The sequence below is a fragment of the Cyphellophora attinorum genome (assembly GCF_001299255.1).
Source record: "Cyphellophora attinorum strain CBS 131958 chromosome Unknown Contig8, whole genome shotgun sequence".
Classification (NCBI taxonomy): domain Eukaryota; kingdom Fungi; phylum Ascomycota; class Eurotiomycetes; order Chaetothyriales; family Cyphellophoraceae; genus Cyphellophora; species Cyphellophora attinorum.
The window spans coordinates 568210-582020 of NW_017253236.1; the positions used below are offsets into that span (position 1 = coordinate 568210).

At 53.8% G+C, this 13811-nt stretch overlaps 6 protein-coding genes across 6 annotated transcripts; 4 read left to right on the forward strand and 2 right to left on the reverse strand.

The window, feature by feature from the left end:
- Positions 1 to 221: 221 nt before the first annotated feature.
- Positions 222 to 1716, reverse strand: AB675_5519 (Mitochondrial import inner membrane translocase subunit tim54; the record flags this gene model as incomplete). The annotated part of the gene is made up of 2 exons (XM_018145735.1): positions 222 to 1570; positions 1620 to 1716. The coding sequence occupies 2 exons, from the start codon at positions 1714 to 1716 to the stop codon at positions 222 to 224; spliced, it is 1446 nt and encodes a 481-aa protein (XP_018002160.1).
- Positions 1717 to 2686: 970 nt separating this feature from the next.
- Positions 2687 to 4658, forward strand: AB675_5520 (Serine/threonine-protein kinase cot-1; the record flags this gene model as incomplete). The annotated part of the gene is made up of 2 exons (XM_018145737.1): positions 2687 to 4299; positions 4346 to 4658. The coding sequence occupies 2 exons, from the start codon at positions 2687 to 2689 to the stop codon at positions 4656 to 4658; spliced, it is 1926 nt and encodes a 641-aa protein (XP_018001791.1).
- Positions 4659 to 5077: 419 nt separating this feature from the next.
- Positions 5078 to 5898, reverse strand: AB675_5521 (uncharacterized protein; the record flags this gene model as incomplete). Its single annotated transcript, XM_018145738.1, has 3 exons — positions 5078 to 5164; positions 5224 to 5398; positions 5591 to 5898. 3 exons carry the CDS (start codon positions 5896 to 5898, stop codon positions 5078 to 5080), a joined length of 570 nt encoding a protein of 189 aa, XP_018002126.1.
- Positions 5899 to 7367: 1469 nt separating this feature from the next.
- On the forward strand, positions 7368 to 8684 carry AB675_5522 (uncharacterized protein; the record flags this gene model as incomplete). Its single annotated transcript, XM_018145739.1, has 3 exons — positions 7368 to 7547; positions 7597 to 7660; positions 7714 to 8684. The coding sequence occupies 3 exons, from the start codon at positions 7368 to 7370 to the stop codon at positions 8682 to 8684; spliced, it is 1215 nt and encodes a 404-aa protein (XP_018001809.1).
- A 653-nt stretch (positions 8685 to 9337) lies between these two features.
- Positions 9338 to 9763, forward strand: AB675_5523 (uncharacterized protein; the record flags this gene model as incomplete). Its single annotated transcript, XM_018145740.1, has 1 exon — positions 9338 to 9763. One exon carries the CDS (start codon positions 9338 to 9340, stop codon positions 9761 to 9763), a length of 426 nt encoding a protein of 141 aa, XP_018001975.1.
- A 751-nt stretch (positions 9764 to 10514) lies between these two features.
- On the forward strand, positions 10515 to 12108 carry AB675_5524 (Trichodiene oxygenase; the record flags this gene model as incomplete). Its single annotated transcript, XM_018145741.1, has 2 exons — positions 10515 to 11884; positions 11940 to 12108. The coding sequence occupies 2 exons, from the start codon at positions 10515 to 10517 to the stop codon at positions 12106 to 12108; spliced, it is 1539 nt and encodes a 512-aa protein (XP_018001808.1).
- Positions 12109 to 13811: the final 1703 nt, after the last annotated feature.

Sequence of the window (13811 nt, forward strand, 5' to 3'; positions counted from 1 at the left end):
CTGGACCTGGAAAGAGAGAGCAAGATCAGGAATTTGCGATGTTGGAGAGTTGAAAGGTATGCATTTACGTGCATTAGATATTTCCAATGAAGTTTTGTACAGATCTCGAGGTAGGGTGAAGCGAGATTGTGTCGCAGCTTGGTAATACATGCTCCAACCACACCACATGTTCTCCAGTGAACATTGAAGAGAACTGAAGGATGTCGAGTCTCGATCTCGAATCATTCACCTTCAGGATTCAGATCGAACTTCACTTTCTCCTTCCGCAAATCCATCACCTCATACGCTCTCCCTTTCTCCTGCCCACGACCTATTCGCTCCGCACGGGCAGCCTCCTCAGCATCGAGCTCAAATCTGCGCATACGTGACGCTATCCGGTCGTCGAGGACCATATCTGCATTCCATATCCGTTCGGAGTCGTCGCCTTCTTTGGGCGGTTTCCTGACGGATTTATGCCAGGTCGCTTCGTCTTCGATGAGGGCAGAGGCCTGCTCGGAGGGTTGTGATGGTGATGGCGGGATTTCGGTGCCGATGCTCTGGGCACGAGAAAGGTCGTCCCTGGGAGTAAATGGCGAGCTGCTATCGTTGCTACCGTAGGGACGTGATGCGGCGAGGACGATGGCGGCAGTGTCCCGGCCTATTCGGTCGGCGAGAGTGCGCTGGTTGAGGAAGTTCCACATGCGGATGGGTGTTCGTAGGAGGCCGAGTAGGTGGTACTGGTGGATGGGTTGTGATGGTTCGAAGACGGCGGGTGTGGCTGCTGCGAGGGTTGCTGAGCTGTAGGATGAGGTTGGGAGGTAGGATGATGGTGGATAGGCTTTCTTTTTCTCTTCTGGCTTCTCTTCTGGCTTCTCTTCTGGTTTCTCTTCTGCAAATTTTTCGTCTGTAGGCGTTTCTTTTGCAAGCTGGCCCTCGCTCGGCTTGTCCGAGGGTATTGGCTCAATGAGAGTAGGCTGGCCATCGGCTACTTCACCAATATTGTGTACGAGTGGTAGTTCTGCTGATGTTGAAGGTGGTGCAATGGGCTCATTGATCGGTCCGAGCCAGCCTTCGTGCAGTCCGCGCACGTATTCTTTCCAGGTGTGTCGCCCCAGCACCAAGTCTCCACGCGGGCCGGGCTCGTTGGTGATGTTCAGGTTTTCCCTGATGCCCTCCACTAATTTCACGCCGTCCGTATCTTCCTCCTTATCGTTGGCTTCACCACTTTTACGCCGTATCCGCCGGATCTGCTCTGCTGTGCCATACCTGACGTCTCCCTCTTTCCGGCCTTCGATCACATCATAGTCCATAGCCGCAGCAACGAGAACGGGCTTAACGTATTGCTTAAAGAAGTCTCGCGAGGTGCGTATGCCGTCTCCGGGCGGTGCTGATATGAAGACTGTTATCCTCCGTGCCATCTGATTTGTTGGCAGCGGCTGCTGAGCTATATGCGCAACGAGGTCACACCACTTCTTCTGTGCCTTCTTCTTTTCTCGCCGATCGTACATTACTGCGGCAGTCCATGTTCCAGTGACGGTCAGGAAGATCATCCAATTCCGAGACGGCAGCTTCCACTTGAGGTTCGGCAGTCCTGCTCAACGTCAGTCTTCCGCGGGCAAGATGCGAATACTCCTACGAACCCATCATCTTGAACGCTGGATTGCGCTCCGCAGCCTTGGGAGCAGCGTTCGCTGCAGCTGCTGGAGCGCTCCCATCTGGCTTCGGAGCTTCTGCCATCGCTGACAGACCACAGGATGATGGCCAATGGGCTCAGGACCAGACTCGATGCTACCTGCCCATTGCCTTCAGCAAGGAAGTTACGCACGTGCTGTGTCTAGCATGCATGACCGGGACTAAACGTGAATCTCATGGACTTTTTTTTGGAGAGCAAAGCAGCATGCCCGGAGGAAACCATCTATCTCCGGCTGTCCTCTCATTTTTGGACCATTGTTTTCCAACATCCCTCACTTCCACACACTCATATTTTCATACTGACATCAGGTTGACTCAATAGCAGAGCCTCATGACGCCTCTTGGTGAGCTCAGAACAGTTCGGACTCGTTCTTGGGGACGGTAGGCCAGACTGGATGCCCAAGGGAGTAGCCGCAGAGTTGTTCTAGTCTGTGACAGACCCTAGCATCTCCAGAACTCCGGCACAGCCAATCGCAAATAGGCGCTCCCTGAGCAGAAGAGCAACACCGATTGTCTTCTTCGGCTTCTGATTCCCGGCTAAGTTGCAGGTGCATTGCTGTACGGCGGGCAGGTGCAGGTACATCCCGCCGCTATCGATACCTGGAGTATCTGTATGCACCTTCCTGCGCTAAACTTCACACCAGACAGCGCACCCTTTTTCACCGCAAGAACATCGGTCAGGTCCAAAGCTGCCTCTTCAAGCCCCTTGGATCCTGTCAACACGTCCGGTGCTGTCATTCGACATAAGTCCATCCAATCGCTTGATCTCCTCGCCTGAAACGACTGGAATTCTGCCCGAACAGTGATCCATTCCTCCCCCTCATCGAAAGAGCACGACACGAGGATAAAATGTAAGTCACACTCTCCTTTCTGCCAAATGCTATCTTTATCATGCCTCGTACTGCTCGGCCGTTGGCGCTTGTTCTGACAGCTGATAGCAGCCGTCTCTCGTGAAACACTCGTCGAGGACAGTGCACCCACTGTTAGGGCTCTCCCTGGCGATCCCCCTCTCGAAATGGATCACAACGACAATCGGCTACGGCTGAATTTCCAGTTCGACAATCAGCACAACTTTGACACCTCTAACAACCGCAACTACCCTACCACGCCCTCCACCTTCCCACAGCCCATCTATGGTACACAAGCACAAGACTACGGCGGAGCCATGATGTCTCCGAACCCTGCTGCACAACCAGGCTATTTTCCCACTCAGCAATATCAGCAGCAGCAATATAGCCAACCGCAAACCCAGCAATATGGATATCAGCAGAATTTGCAACAGCCTCAGCAGGCCTACCAGATGAACGCGAGGGGGTATCCTCAGACCGACGGCACGACTCAGATGATACAGCAGTTCTCCAACCAAGACTTGGGCTCAGCACCACGACAAGGCACGAACCGAACTCCTTCACCAGCCAACGCTCAGCGACCTCGAACGGCAGGTGACGCTCGACAGCCTCCTCAACAGTACCAACCCCATCTTGCTCCACCAATGCCTCGAACCGCATCCAAGCCTGAAGAGGAAGAGAAGCAAGACCCGCGGAAGTATTCAGACAATGTCATACGGAGAGGTACTGCTGCGAAACAACTAGTGAACTGGTTCTTTCAAGAAAACATCGATCGTGCAAAGGACCGGAACAGCAGAGCCAGGGAGCTTGATGCGATCTTGAAAGATCCCAGCGTGCCTGACGTGGAGAAGATCCGGCAGCAGAACCTACTGCTACAAAAGGAGGCCCGCTTCCTGCGGTTCTTGCGGACCAGAGAAACGGCTTCAAACTTCACTACCATCAAAGTCATCGGGAAGGGCGCTTTCGGTGAGGTGAAACTGGTACAGCGGAAGACCGATGGCAAGATCTATGCTCTGAAGTCTCTTATCAAGTCGGAAATGTTCAAGAAGGATCAGCTTGCCCACGTCCGAGCAGAAAGAGACATCCTGGCAGACTCGAAAGACAACCCATGGCTAGTCAAGATGCATGCTTCCTTCCAGGACAATGCTTTCTTGTACATGCTGATGGAATTCTTACCAGGTGGCGATCTCATGACCATGCTTATCAAGTACGAGATTTTCTCCGAGGACATCACGCGTTTCTACATGGCCGAGATTGTCATGGCGATCGAAGCTGTACACAAGCTGGGTTTCTTCCACCGAGACATCAAGCCAGACAACATCCTGCTAGATCGAGGTGGCCACATAAAGCTGACAGATTTCGGTCTGTCGACAGGTGGAAGGAAACAACACGAGAACTCCTACTACCAGGCCTTGATGCGAGCCGGTGGTGCCGATAAAGCTGGAAATAGAAATTCCATGGCTTTGAACGAGCAGATAAACCTGACTGTGAGCAATCGGGGTCTGGTCAACACCTGGAGGAAGTCAAGACGGCAGATGGCATACTCTACAGTGGGTACGCCAGACTATATCGCTCCTGAGATCTTTTTGAACCAGGGCTACACTTATCTTTGCGACTGGTGGTCGGTCGGTGCCATCATGTTTGAGTGTCTGGTCGGATGGCCGCCTTTCTGCGCAGAGGATACGCACGATACCTACCGCAAGATTGTCAATTGGCGAGAGTCGCTCTACTTCCCAGACGAGCTTACTCTCGGCCGAGATGCAGAAGACATGATTCGACAGTAAGTACCAGTAACCTTGCATGCCCACCTCTACTAATCAATACAGATTCCTGTGTGACGCAAACGACCGACTAGGCAAAGACGGCGGCATCTACGACGGCGCAAACTCGATCAAGCGACATCCCTTCTTCCGAGGTGTGGTCTGGGAGAAGCTGCGAAGTATCCGTGCACCATTCGAACCCAAGCTGTCCTCTAATATTGACGTGTCATACTTCCCGATCGACGAGATCCCACAAGAGGACAACAGCGCTGTTCACCGAGCTCAAGCGAAGCAGGTTGCTCCGGAGCAGGACGCCGAGATGAGCTTACCTTTCATTGGGTACACGTATAAAGCTTTCAATGCATTCCAGACCACCTAAGCGAGACGATCCACCTGTGTTCTTACGACAATGTCAAGCCTGTTTTGGAGCATTTGTTGGCGTCGTTGATGGAAAATGATCTGCATGGCCACGAACGCAATCAACGAAAATGAAATAGAAGGGCACGAGAGGCATTTGGCTGGTCGTATTGGAAGCAAGTAAGCAAGCATGGACTGGTGCGATGTGATATGAGAAGTAGGCATGCGATATGCAAGCAGGGCATGATCAGTGCATATGGCGTGTCATGTTGAAGGTTGTTAGAAGTACTGAGGATTTCGTAGCGAGAACAAGTCCCGCGAGCTCGTGCTGGGAAAGATCTTCGAGCCCATAGCGAGGAGCTGCTAGCGATAGTCATGCATCGATCAAGTTTCGGAGACTGGAATGTCGGTTTTTTCGAGCACGTGTTTCGTTGTTTCGGTCTACATCAAGGCGTTGCTCGATCTAAACTTTGGCTCAGCTCTGCTTGCCACCGTCGCCCTGTCTTTCTTGGGATTGTATGCATTGACCTGTCCCGATTCATCAGTTGACTGAACCAAAGACAGATGAGAGGAGCAGAAAGACTCACGTTTCCAAAAGGCCACCCACTAGTCCGCTTGTCCGCGCCCGTCCTCTTTGACACATGTGCTGCAGTGCCGGAAAAGACGGTCATGAAGATGCCCATGCTTGAGAGGATGCCGTTGCCGAGGAGGCCGAGGAGGAGGCCTGTCGTGTTAGGAGTGGAGGAGCCGAGGGCACTTGTTCTTTTGGTGGAGTCTGTCAGCTCGTGGGAAGGGAAGGGTTGGGAACGACAGGGTACGAGGTATGGATTGGGATGGAGAAGGAGTATAGAGGAGTGGTTGGGGAGGGCAAGATGTGCATTGGAATGGCAGGTGCAGAGGACGGGTCAGTGGGAAGGAAGGTGATGGGAGCGGCAGGGGCATCAGGGGACGAACAATGTAGTGTAGTGGGCGTAGATATAAACGAAACTCGCAACATGCGTGAATGTCAGAGCATACGGCGGCTGCTGTTGTTGTTGTGGTGAGGTCCCTGACGATGCGGCTGGCGGCAGGAGGGAGAACACGATGATGCTGAGTTGCGCAATGGCGAGAAGGCGGGCGAAGTAGATCTCTGTAATGGTCGCGACGTGGGCGTCGGTCTCGGCCAGGAGAGTGATAATGAGCTTGGGAGTGAAGAGGAGCGGGAGTGCTTGTAGGCTAAGCCAGGCGGTCGAGGCTAGGGTGTAGATTGTGGGGGTGTCCATTTTGGGATGACCTTGGGCGGTTTGCTGGTTTTGTGTGAGAGGGCTGGGCGGCAGATAGAGGTATGAGGAGGACAGATGGGTACTGCAATGCGTTGGTTAGAGGATGAAGTGGATTGCTAGGACGAGTGTATCGAATAGGGTGATTCAACTTGGGATGGAAAGAGCCAGCAAGGCAACCGGTGACGTCAGAAAAGGCAAAGGATGGAAGGCACGCGCATCGGTACAGTGTCCCAACAGCACACTGAGCACGCATCACCTTCCATCAGAGTGAACTATGTTCGACGAAGACCCTACCAGCAAAGTGCGCGACCCTAGTGGACAGAATGCATCACCGTTCGAGATTAGGCGAGAAATGCCAAATTGAAAGCAAGTGTGCAGAAGCTCACTACGACACTCTACCCGCAGTGCCACCTAATGGCAGAAGGAGAAGACAACTCTTCCGACGCCGCTTGCTTGTATGAGTGACAGATGACTGTACCTCAAGTTCTGACAATGGAGGTGAGGCCGGCTTTGATGGCTGGTCAATAGCTGCTCGGTGGAAAGCGAGGTCGGGAGAAGCACTGCCAAAAGCCCGCTCAAACTCTGCAGCGCCAGCTACAGTTCGGATCAGAAAGCAGCGACCACGACAACAATGTGTTGAAAACGGCAGCGGTCTGAAAGGATGTTACGAAATCCAAAGCGTTGGTCCTCGTCGACGACGATGATTTCGCTGTACTTGGTAAGAGACGCTTGGCTTCGCGAGCCACCCTCCGCTGGGGAGTGTTCGAGTGCGCCATCGCGAAGCATGAGCATCACTAATGTCTGAAGCCCACTTACGTAGCTGCTTTGCCCACGTGCGCACTACGAGTCGTGTATCTACACAGCCACCATTTGCCAAGAGATCGTCCGGGTGCTGAGAGCGGCAAAGTCTTGAATGCTTGATACACTCCACCAAGACTCTCGGCATAGACCTCATTTGGTTTTCCTCCCCTTGATGGCGCACAACAAGACTCCGCTACTCTGCTCATGACGGCCATCTTGCAGCAGATCCCCTCTAAGCCACTGAGTCTGCCTTGCTTCTCAGAGCTCTTCCTGGCTGAGGTACTATTCTGGTTGTACTCAGCATTCTCACCCTTGCGCCTCCGCCGTTCTGTCGAATCAGGACAGCTGGTGACTACGAGAGACCTGGTGTTTCAGAGTTGTGCAAGACTAAGGCTGAAGTGTAGCTCGCGATGGTTCTCGTGCAGGTAGATATGGCCTTTAGGGCTGGTGCCCAGTAAGTCTTGGTCGACTACACCGCCCACCATGAACTCAGTCTCCAACGATTGGCTTCGGACAAGCCAGGCACATCGCAGCTTGGCCGGAGGAGTTGTCCGGCCAAGAATCTCCGTCACCTTCTCTCAAAACACAGGATGTCCTGCTGTGTTGAAGGTGGATGATAACTTAGCGTTCGGTGAACAACAATCTCATTGCCTGATGCGCGAACAGATATGTCGCGCAACACATCAACACCATCAACACAACTCCAGTACAGGTTCGCGCTTCTCCTCTTGTTCGGACTGGCGCACCACATACGCGCACAGCAGATACAATTTGTGAATGTGCCAGGAACAGTCACAGAGGGCACAGACGATATAGCAATATCGTGGACTGGAGGCACCCCCGGTACAGTACGATATTGCATGAAATGATTCTTGCACGAATACTGATCCTTTGTAGCCTTGGTCTGCACAATTGGTCCAGGATGGTCGTGTCATTGATGGCGAATTGCAAGACAGTGGTGGTCAGATTGTCGGTCCGCCCAAGAAAGACGATGTGCTGACTGTACGCTGTCAGATGATGGCCTTGGCGCTCAAACCTTTGGTTGGGATGTGGAGCTCGAGAATACACCTGGCGGGTGGTACAGCCTACGCATAATACAAGGAACTCAGACCGTGGACTCGGCGCCCATCAACGTTATCGACGAGAACGGCGTCGGCGGAACCAGTCCGCCGCCTGGATCAACACCTACATCGAGTCCTCCCCCCAACTCTGCTCCTCCCAGCGCGTCGGCCGTGTCAACACCCGCTGACGCTGTTGGTTCTGTTTCGGCATCGATCGCTGCTACAGCAAGCACTCTTGTCACCACAGTCATCTCAGGCACGACCGTTACCGCTGTCCCAGACGCAGCCGCGCCAACCGGTGGTAACAACACAACCGATACGGCAACTGAAACGAACACTGGCGGCGGTGGCGGTCTGTCGGGCGGCGCTATAGCGGGTATTGTGATCGGTGTGCTTGGTTTCCTAGGGCTGATCGGCCTACTCGTGTTCTGTTTCGTTCGACGTCTTCGCCGCAGCAGAGCGTCGCATCACCACCCCACGAATGAAAAGGGTACGAGAGGCCCAACCTTTTTGACACCGGCAGCAGTCTCGGGGGTCGCACGCTCTGGCAGCGACACGCACAAAAGCGATATCAAGCCCGAGCTACAAGCTGACAACAAACCTCTCCACCACCAGCCCGGCATGCACGAGATGTCCAATCCCAATGCTACGGCTGCGCCAGCCAGTGCTCCATATGAGATGTACTCGCCTGATGGTAGCCGGGCGGATGGCGATAGAAGGGTCTCTGAGCTATCTCATTCAACCAGCGATGCTTCGAGGACAGTGTACTCCGGCGGAAATAGGTCGAGTGTTGGCGAGATGATGGGCAGTCCTGTTGATGGCAGCCACGGGAGCGTCAGTCCACAAATGGGCCAGACGGTGCCGAGGAAGGCTGTTGGCGGAGGACAAGGTGGACAACCGGCGACGATCCATGAGATGGGTTGATGTATCGTATCAAAGACAGCATTGCCAGATTCTGCGCCCTCCTTGCGGTCTGCTCTTGCGTCGTGGCTGCTTCTTTCCGCAGGATGGTGTTGGGCTGTCAAAAGGATCGATTACGAACAGCGGTCTCGTCTTGCGCCTCCCTATGTGGACATCAATTGTGCCTGCCAACTACTCGAAACATTCAAGACCTAAAGGTGCTCACCTGTTTTGACCAGGCGGATCGATGATTCGTGGTACCTTCCTTGGCAAGCAGCACCGCATTGGCCCGGCGCACAAAGTTCATGAAGTCACGATCTGCTAGCGTCTGGGCGCTCCTTCATGATGCGCTCGATGCGGTCTTGCCACCTCTTATCCGCCATGCGCGTGCTTGTTTGGTGCATCCTCACACGACAGCGTTTGAGCCTCATATCCACAGCCGGACAACGGAGTGTCGATGATGGCTTAGCTGCTTCGCCGTGGCGTTCACTTTGGGACGATCAAGGTGAGAGGCGGTCTTGGTGAGACGTCATGGACTACCAACACATCTCTGGACGCTCATATAAGCCTCTCGCGCTGGGTTCTCGTGCTCATGTACACTGGCACTGATCAATTGCAACAACACAGCCGGCATCTCATACTAGGAAACACGCTTCGTACTTCCTCCACCCATCAAAATGCGCTACACACTTCCCTTCGTCACCCTCCTCTCCCTCGCCCTAGCCCAAGGCACAGACAACGCTCTCTCAGGTCTCGCCTCCGGCGTCGCAAACAGCGTCACCGGTCCTGCTACCGAGATCGCCTCATCTCTCTCATCGGCGAGCTCAGCTGCCGAGTCCGCCGCGTCAAGTGTTGAGTCATCGCTGTCGGATATCAGCTCTACCCTTTCATCGGTGCTGTCCTCCATCACTGACTCTGTGCCGTCCGAAAGTGAGACCGGTGCGCTGAACAGCGCGTCTCAGAGTGCGGAATCGGCAGCTAGCAGTGTCAGTGAGGCTGCAAGCAGTGTGACCGCGGCAGCTAGTGGTGGGGGTGCTGCAATGGTGACTGCCGCTCCGGGACTTGTGGGCGCAGGATTGTTGGGGTTGGCTGCGTTGTTGTGAGCCTTGGGCTACATGTTTGAAACCGAGGCGATGGGTCGGGAACACCTGTAGCCATAGAAAGTGTAGGACAATTGAAGGCACTCCTGGGAAAGGTGGGGCCGAAAGCTTAGAAGCACGGCTACGATCCCTACGTATCTAGGTGCTCGTCATGTTGAACAACATTCGACTTCAACTTCATCAACGTTTAGATAAGATAACATCGTGTCCTTAAGACAATCAAAGGCACCGTCTGCACATTCCATACTGACAAGATGAACAGCGCGTCAAACAGTGCCGCAAGATGCCGTGAGTCGCGAAGCACACTCACACGGGCTTGACCTCTTGCATTTTTCCAGTGACCTTCTTCTACACCAACTTAGGAACTCAGAATTATACTGCTCGGGCTGTTCATATATGGCTTTCTTTTCACGAGCTGTGGGACCGGTGATCCACGTATCATCTACCCTGTCTTTCTAACATGCCGGACTGCAACTCCTCCCTCCAAGGACCAATGAGCAATGCCCGCGATACGTGTCTTGTGCAGTCTACGCCTGACTATTCAGGAAGCGAGATGTGCTACTGCGCACTGATGGCCAGTCACCTGCAAGACTGGCAGGCGCTGCTGGCGATGCACAAGCTCGTGGCAAGAAGCTTGTGCACGACCTTATCTCCCCTACATCGGTCACATATCATCCATGTCGCCAACCTTTCCCGACTCACAAACAAAGCAGGTTGAGCAACAGTTCCAAGTTCTCCTCGCAAAGCCACGATCATGTTCTCGGACCGCCTGATTCCACTCATCTTCAGCTTAGACAGCATTCTGGCACTACTGCTTGGCCTGCTATCCTACGGCATCCTCCTCGCGATCTACCGCCTCACCCTCCATCCCCTCGCCAAATTCCCCGGCCCCAAACTCGCCGCCGCAACCCGCTGGTACGAGTTCTACCACGATGTCGCGCCCAACAAGGGCTGCTACCTCTGGAAAATCGAAGCCATGCACGCCCGCTACGGCCCCATCGTCCGCGTCACGCCCGACGAACTCCACATCAAAGACTCGTCCTACTTCGACGAGATCTACGCTCCAGCGGGTGGGCGGAAACGCGAGAAGTGGGCTCCCCAACTTGTCATCTTGCCGGCGTCGATGAACGCGACTGCGAGTCATGAGGTACATAGAATGAAGCGCAGCGCGTTGGCTTCGTTCTTTTCGAAGCAGAAGGTCGTGAAGATGGAGCCGTTGATCACGGGCAAGATTGAGCATTTGGCTGAGCGGCTTGAAGCGATAGTGGGGACGGGGGAGGTAGTGAGGCTGGATGCTACTTATCATGCGCTGACTACGGATATTATCAGTGAGTATTGTTTCGGAGAGTCGTATATCCAGCTGGCGGAGCCGGATTTTGCGGTTGTGTGGAAGGAGACGCTGAGGATTGGGGCTTCTACGCAGGGGTTTTTGCGGCAGTTTCCGTTCATTGCTCCGTGGTTGAAGAGGATACCTGGGTCGGTGCTTGCGTATCTGGATGAGGGGGCCGCTATGATGGCGACCTTCACGAAGAATGTCGCTAATGATGCCCGCCGCGCCATGGCTGAGAATGAGGCTGGCAAGCGCTCTGATGGAACGCTGTTTCAGGCAATGCTCGACAATGCGCCTCCGCAGGTCAAGACTCTGGACTGGCTTGAAGACGAAGCGGCGGCTGTGGTCGGTGCAGGTGGCGAGACCACGGGCAAGGCGTTGGCCATTGCGACATTTCATCTGCTTGATGATCCGGCTAAGCTAAAGAAATTGAGGGACGAGATAGCCTCTGTCAACCTAGGACCGAACGGCCTCCCGCGCTTGCAGGATCTGGAGAGCCTGCCATACCTGACGGGATGCTGTCGTGAAGGTGTCCGCTTGATGTATGGCCTGACGTCGAGGATGGGGAGAGTCGCTCCTGACGAAGCTATGGTCTACAAGCAGTATACCATCCCACCGAACACGCCGATTAGCCAGTCCACCTACTTTGTTCATACCGACCCAGCGATCTTTCCAGACCCGCATAGCTTCGATCCGGAGAGGTGGATCAAGGCTGAGCAGGGTGGCATTAACAATGATCTGATGCGGTTTCTTGTCTCGTTTGTTAGGGGTCCTCGGATCTGTATCGGGATGAAGTATGTATTTCTGCTGCCTTCGCGTCCCGGCCTCGCAATGCTGACAGAAGAGTAGTCTTGCGTGGGCGGAGCTATATCTCACCATGGCAATCATATTGTCGCGATTCGATATGGAGCTATTCGAGACAGACATCGACGATGTCGCCGTCAAGTACGATTTCATGCTTATGTCGGCGAAGCTCGATTCGAAGGGTGTGAGAGCCAAGGTGAAGAACAGTATTTGACTGCTGCTCGTGACTGGATTGATGTTTTCGTGGAATAGTCGACATCGACGTGTCATTTTGAGCATACGACACAAACTAGGGCGAATACGAAGACTCGATATATAGGATGCCAATAGACCCCTCGTTCATATCTTGCAGATTCTGAGGACGTGACTGGCAAGTGACTCCGACATAGTTTCGGCGAGTTCGTTAACCAGAAGAGGACAATTGAAAAACGTCGCATACATTACTGCTCGGCCAGGTGACTTTACCTTTCTCTCCCGGGGTACCCATAGCAGATTGGCTCCCAGTACAACTTCAGTGTTGACTTGAGTTCTGAGCGTGACCATTTGAGGCACATCTGACTGCTCTGGGGGACTGCATCGGATTCAAAGTCCTCGGGATGATGCCACCTCTTGGATGTGCAGCGCCTCCGGTGCTCCGTCTATGGCCTTCAACATCTGGGATTCATCTCCGTAACCCATCAGCTGAGCCTCTTGTCTTGGGACCATTAGATGCGCATGGCTAAAAGCAGCACAGTTCGTTAGACCAGTCGCTTGTGTAGCAACTTGGACTCGGTTGTACGTATCGGGATGGCGATTCCATGGTTGGTAGAACGCAAAGAAAAGACACAACAGAGCTGGCAAGTTGATTCTAGACATGCGCGAAGTGTGTCGCATGTGATATCGATAGGGCTGTCGCAGGCTGCATTCAGTCTGAGCCAGTCACGCAGGGAGCCAAAGTCGTCGTCTTCTATTGAATACCTCAGCTCGTCTGCCAGCAGCGCCGTATTGCAAGAAAGGCCAAGAGGCATCATATCAGTGTCCAGATGTGGTTCCGTCAGCTCTGGGCTGCGTGTGGTCTGATCGTGGTAGGCCTGGAAGAGGAACAATTCACGAGTCTCCCATGTAGCACGGGAGTATCCGGACCGTCGACTGTAGGCGACTAGACAATCAGGAATGTATCTGGTCGATGCGAAGGCACTGTGCACTCTTGGCTCTTCACTCCGGAGATCGACTGTATGATCACTGTGCTCAATGACGAATCGCGGAGGATTCGTGTGCGAGATCCGCCAGCGGTCAGGCAGCTTCGTTCGCGAGGGCCTTCTCCAGAGCATACTATGTGCCCATCGAAGATGTGTAGCCCTCAGCCAGGACCGAGATGCCAGTGAGAGCTGGAGCTCTTCGCGGTCAGCTCGCGTCCACGTTTTCCCACGATCGTCCAGAAACATCCGCAGGTCATCGCCGGCGATCGCACATGGACATAGGTCGTCGGGCCCGTAGGCAAAGAGAAGTAGTGATCGTGTATAAGCAACAAAGCCTGGGAGATCGTTGTGATAGTATAGACTCCGACAAATGTGTTTCACGCCTGGCTCGCCAGCGAGCCTGAGTATCTTGAAGATCAGTTCTCATGGAAGGTCAAGCAGTCGGAATGTCTGGTCTGCATACACGGGTGGAGAAGTCGGTTTCACAGATGTAGAAGTCATGTTGCAAGAATGAGTGTAAGACGATGTCTCTTAGATAAGGAGGAGCAGTCAGTCTGGGTAGAAGGAGCGGATGGGAAAGAAATTGATCATAAATGCTAGCTCTTGCTTGCAGTAGTGTTCCCATCAGTGGTCGTCAAGGCATTGCTGCTTGCTCGCCAGTGAGCCTACGCGGCGGCACCTGTCTGCTGTCAAAGCTGCATAAGTACATGCGAGCTGATGCTCCGAGCACTCGTTGACA